At 35.3% G+C, this 5,941-nt stretch overlaps 1 protein-coding gene across 1 annotated transcript; it reads right to left on the bottom strand.

Moving 5' to 3' along the window:
- Window positions 1–599: 599 nt before the first annotated feature.
- Window positions 600–5,614, bottom strand: LOC142549200 (putative inactive receptor-like protein kinase At3g56050). The gene is made up of 9 exons (XM_075658027.1): window positions 5,020–5,614; window positions 4,770–4,908; window positions 4,073–4,144; window positions 3,848–3,991; window positions 3,616–3,756; window positions 2,429–2,880; window positions 2,152–2,342; window positions 1,822–1,954; window positions 600–1,438 (listed from the first exon to the last, which is right to left on the bottom strand). Exons 1-9 carry the CDS (start codon window positions 5,120–5,122, stop codon window positions 876–878), a joined length of 1,938 nt encoding a protein of 645 aa, XP_075514142.1. The 5' UTR covers window positions 5,123–5,614; the 3' UTR covers window positions 600–875.
- Between the last annotated feature and the right edge of the window lie 327 nt (window positions 5,615–5,941).

The following is a 5,941-nucleotide window of genomic DNA, read 5'->3' as shown; positions in this document are numbered from 1 at the left end:
CATATTATTGTTACCAAGATATAGATATATGTTAATAAGATAAATAAGAAAATGATTTTATAAATATAGAAAATGAGCTATGAAGATGATCATCTCTATTCAAACTTGATGAAATGATTATTCTAGTAAATATAAGAATGACCATTGTTATAGTAGCAGACATTTCATTCAAATGTCATATCAATCATCAGTATAAAAAATGAGATGAAAATGTTCATTTATTCTCACTTTATTCTCTCGTACCAAACACATTCTAAGGATTTGTTCATAATATCACGAGTAATGTCCTAAGTATTAATCAACAACGTTCACAAAGAAATCATATTCTTTGTCATATAATGCAATATATCGGCTCAAGTGAGAAATACACGTGACCTTTTCTTAACCTTTGGATTAGGAATTGAGATACTACTTATAGGGGACTACCGAAAAACACAATATTATTATTTACAGTAGTCATTGAAAATACAGTATTTTTATGAGTTTTTATCATTGTTCCCAAACCGATGCAATAAAAAGGCAAGAATACAGAATTGATGATACAAACCAATTTTGCATGATCAAGAAAAAGTACTCTTTTCAAATAAATATCAAACATTAAAAAAGATATAGCTTTGCCCTTGGAATTTGACGTTCATTACATTCCAAAGCAATTGCCTACATATTATATTTATTATAGCAAAGATAACAAAGAAATATCAAAATTTACTAAAACTAAACACTCCCCACCAACTTCATTTACATACACTTCCCAGTTCCCACCTTCATACATCATCAACAAACACTAGCAACAAAGAAAGGGAAAAAAAAAAAACAAACACTAGCAACATCTGATTTACAATCAAGAAAATCCAAGGGAAACCACTTCACAAATTTCAATTAGCCTCAGTTGACAGAATCTCAAGCTCTGCCCACCAAAGATGCGAAACTTTCGGTATAGCTCCATCGGGTCCAATATTCGTTACCTCCCTCAACATTAGGCACACTTCTTTCATGGATGGTCTTCGCCTAGGATCCTGATCAGTACACATTTTGATCACATTACCAACCAGTTGAAGTTGTTCTTCATGAAAAGTTCTCAAAGTCGGATCGACGATTTCTCTTAGAGTTTGAACTCGGAGATAATCAGATCCCCAGTTCTCGAGTGACTCACCACCAACCGAGTATGGTAGCCTACCAGTCATCATTTCAAATAGTACGACACCAAAACTGTAGACATTACTCTGGGTATTGGGTTCAATCCCGTCTAAATTTCCTTCATTTTGGTAGATAAAGTCCGACACTTTGCCAGCATAATCTTCAGTTAAATACACGGATGATGACGTCAAGTTCCTGTGGGCTAATGGAGGTGTCAATTGGTGCATGTGCTCAAGACAGTATGCGACTCCCATAGCTGTTCTCAGTCGAGTAGCCCAGTCCAAGTGTTCCGCTTCTCTTACTGAAAAATCCACAAGAATTGGTTCATTTTATGGAATGAGGTATGAAAGAAAACATACTACGAAAGGCAGCAGTTACTTAATCAAGAGTAGCAATTATCGCGCAATGGGATAGAACCAATGTCCCCACATGAAATTTTTTCAAAATACGAAGGTTTCACAGAATACAAAAGGTTCCCCGACTTAGACTAACTATTGGCCACTTCTGAATATTTCCACTACATACTGCCTCATAATGAGAAGATGGACTCAATATATAGAACACAGAAATCTTCTTAAAATAGAATCCATTAGTTGCAAACTTTATAATCTAGATGAAAACAACACTAGGAAAAATGGGTGCAAATATAATAATACGAATTTAAGAAAAAAATTTAATACTTACTGTGTAAATGCTCAAAAAGAGTTCCATTGGGGGCATATTCAAAGACCATCATTCTTGTGAAAGGCTCCTCTTCAACACAATATCCAAGTAAGCACACAAAATTTTTGTGATTCACTTTCGATAGAGTGTCAATCTGCAATGAAAAGCAAATCATATTATTTACTGGAAAAGGAAACAAGAACAAGAGGCAGAGAATACATTAAGCCTCAATTTGTGATAATATACTTCCATACAATAAGCTTGGTACAACACTAGTTCCCAAAGACCCCGGATTAAGATCGAAATATGTAGAAATTAACATAATCTCAGAATCGGAGGTTCCAAAGGTACCTTTTTCCTGAAGTTGGATTCTAGACTATTTGACCATTCCTTTGCAGATGCCACTGCAATAGAAATGACTGCTATTTCTACTCCATTAGATAATGTACCCTTGTACAGATGACATACTGATGAAGAACCAATAACATTGCTGAAATCTTCACAGGCAGCCACAAGTTCAGATCTTTTAAGCTTTGGGACCCCTAAAAAGCACCAAAGAAAGTGTAAGTATAATTGCATTATAGAGTAAAAACAAGGTCAAAGTGTAAGAGTAAAAAACAAAAGTTACCAGTCACAAATGCCTTCTGAAGTTGTCCACTTAATCCTGTTCTCCACGGATTTACAGTAGCCATCTTGTTGAAACGAAAAAATAATATGCCGCCTATCAACAAAAGAATCAACAAAGGACCTCCAATAAACGCTGAAAATACCAGAATCCGATGGCTACTCATCCAGGAAATTTGACTCGATGCACTAGGTTTTTCAGCAGGGGTGGCCAGTGAAGGTGGAGATACCTGTATATCTGGAGAAGGTAACGGGGATGGTACAACAAGCACACGTGGTGGAGATGGAGATGGAGATGGAGATGGAGATGGAGAAGGAGCTATATCACGTGGGGACCGAAAAGGACGAGAGGGAGGAGGTACTGATACTGGTGGAGGTGGAGATAGAAAAAAAGGTCTAAAAGCCGGCGTTCGTAATAATTTTCGCCTTGTCACATCTTTTGTTTCCTCTGAATTCCTGTAAAGATAATGATCAATGAACTTAAAAAAGCAGTAAGAAAAGCTTTGAGTGCTGATCAAGATTGAAATATGGACACGAGAAAAGGAAGAACCAAAAAGAATTTTCTTCTTAGTATTTATCTAGTATACGTTTGTGGTTTCTTTGACACGAGCATTTTCAGAGCAATAGGCGAACATATTTGGTCGGAGGGTAAAAAAGAATTTTGCAAGAAATTTGTCGAGGGATTCACATTTGTAGACAGCAAGTCTTGGAAATAGAGTGTACATAGTTTGAGGCAATTTTTCTTAGATTTCTCAAATAGTTGAACATCCACTCAGACATCCTTTCCTTTCACCTTGTATCTATCACATTAGTATTTTTCCTTTAAATAATATATAATATACTAAGACTTTTGCTATGTCATATATTGGGGTCCACCCTAACACCCTTCGTTCCACCTTAACACCCCTCGTTCCCTGTTTTCTTAAAAAACAAAACAGCCCAAAAACATCCCCAAAAACCACAAGTTTGAGTCACTAAGAAGGGCAACTCACTAGAAAGGGGGAAATCCTGGATATTATCAGACAGTCAAGAAACATATAAATAAGAAAGGGTTTTTTTCCAACAATCTACTTGAAATAACAAGATCAAAATAAAAAACCATCTGCATAGATAGAAACTATTAATTTGCTACGAAAGTTCCTATATTAACTAAATTCTTAACCAGAAGTAGATAATGCCGAGAAAATTTACCACGAGACTAGCAGACCATTGCAAGATACCATCCGTGCAGCAGTGGATAAAAGGTTGTCCTCAACTTGAATTTCAGATAACTTTTTAATTTCATAAATTTTGGGATGCATTCTGTCAAGGAGCTTATTGTTGTCCACTAAACTAAAGTAACAAAAATCAAACAATATCATGACCACCAAAAAGGTATTTTAGACAAAGATAGAGGAAGCCCTGTCGGCTGTCGCAAACTTACAGAAGTCCCGTCGAGAATTTGTCGCAATGATGACAAGGAAGCCGTCCACTGAAGTTATTATATCCAATGTCTAAAACCTCCAATTGTTTTAAATTTGCAATCTCCATGGGGATGACACCAGAAAGAGAATTATTTCGCAAAATTCTGCAAAGAATTCTCAGTTATAAGCAAATCATCAAAAAATAATTTGGATATAACCCGATAAAAATCAATAGTGTATCTTACATAGATTTCACATGAACCAGGTTCCCTATATCAGGTGCCAGAGTACCAGTTAGACGTAGATCTTTCAGGTTCCTGCAGATAATAGGATCAAGAAATTTCAGTTTCCACCAAATGTTCACAAGGGTCATCAGCTCCTTTTGATAGTATACCAAGGAAAGTGCCATGTTACCAAAAATTGTTAGTTAAAAAACAGCATTTCTCAAAAACCCACGTACGAAGAATTTATCTCTAAATTTCACATAATCTAAAAAATGATTAATTCTCTAAATAACCCAACAAGATGTTCATCAATTGAACATAATTAATTCTCTAAATAACATATTAAGTATTCTTATGACTTAAAAAATGCAACACGACATGGAACTTCTAGGTGGAGCTTTCCCATAACTTTCCATCATGTCACACTCCTACAACCTTGGCCTTCCGAAATTACAAGTAAAATTCAATACGATAAGGTGGAGATAACTTCATGTTACAAAGCCAGCTAACAGCGTTCATCTTTTTTCAGCTTTTTTTGGGAAAATCATTCTTGTGAATCCAATAAAATTAAGAAAAATAATCGATGAGATACATCTAATCAAAAGCCATCAGCCAAAGACTAACCGAAAAGAACTCCTCCATACAGAATAGCAATATTTTATATCATCAATTCTAAATCGGCTAAAAAGATGAACAAATTGGAAACCATTTAACTTACAAAACTACAACATATCCTTCAGAGCATCCAACTCCAACCCAAGAACATGGATTCTCCACTCCAACTTCACCTTTCCAATTTGACAGAGCCCCATATGGATCACTCAACACTTTCTCTTTAACCCTCAGCAAGGCCAAACCTAACAACACAAAGAAAATGAAGAACTCCATTTTAAGCATTGATTCCTACATCTCCACTTCGAGCAACCAAAAACTTAAAGAAAATTAAAACGAAATAAAATTAAAGTAACCTTCATCATTGAGAGAGCAGCAAAAACGCAAGTTCAGCAGATACAGAGAGCCAATAGCTAATGCCAACAGGAGACAACTTCGAGATCTCCATAGCCCTTCCATTGCATCAAAAAACTAAATAAAACCCACAATTTTTTTCAACAAAACGTACTGATCATCCCAACACCAAGAACAGTCAGTAGCACAAATTTCTTGAAAATCACCTTCTTAAAAACCTAGTTGACTCAGTCCAGCCCACTAATGCAAAATAACCAGAAAGTAGTGAATAAAAAAATGAAGAAATTTAAAAAGCAAGCAAAGAGATAAAGGTCTGAAAAGAGTGTTCTTGCGTGATAATGCACAAAATATACAACAAAGACTGTTTCTTTGAACCGCGTTCCAGTCACACATAATATAATATATACGTACTAAAAACCTCACAAAATGGCCTTCATTTGACTTCAAAAATTCCAGTAAACTAAAACCCAATACCCAAAAAACCAAGAAACCAAAAGGTTTTTTCGGAATTCCACCTGCACTGATTTTCATGTGTATCTGTAAATTCAAATGTGTTTTTTTAATAAAAACAAATAGATGGTTTTTTCTCAGATACCCCGCCGCATCTGACTTTTCAACTGCTGATTCTTACTGAATAAAACCGAAGTAAAATTTGGCATTACATGATATTTTATTGTAGATGCTATAGTATGAAACTTGAATGTAGTTGCGTGCAAAAACAGCTGATGTTGATTGAATTCTTTTGATTAAAAAATATTAGCAGAATAGGAGTTATTAATAAGTGATTGACTTCACACATACACACCTACCCCACAGTGTAAATAGCTTGACACACTTTCGTTATTTCTTTAATTCAATTCATAACTTTTGTTCTTTAGTTCAGAGCCTCAAGCTCTGTTGGTTCATCAATGGAAGTTACTTTGT

The sequence above is a fragment of the Primulina tabacum genome, chromosome 6, assembly GCF_025594145.1.
Source record: "Primulina tabacum isolate GXHZ01 chromosome 6, ASM2559414v2, whole genome shotgun sequence".
In the NCBI taxonomy this organism is placed as follows: domain Eukaryota; kingdom Viridiplantae; phylum Streptophyta; class Magnoliopsida; order Lamiales; family Gesneriaceae; genus Primulina; species Primulina tabacum.
This window is presented reverse-complemented; position numbering and strand designations above follow the sequence as displayed.

Coding starts and splice junctions, on each gene's coding strand:
- LOC142549200 (XM_075658027.1), bottom strand. CDS start 5,122: ATGGAAGGGCTATGGAGATCTCGAAGTTGTCTCCTGTTGGCATTAGCT. Junction 4,909..5,019: donor CTGCTCTCTCAATGATGAAG/GTTACTTTAATT, acceptor TTGTGTTGTTAG/GTTTGGCCTTGCTGAGGGTT. Junction 3,992..4,072: donor CTGGTTCATGTGAAATCTAT/GTAAGATACACT, acceptor AATTCTTTGCAG/AATTTTGCGAAATAATTCTC.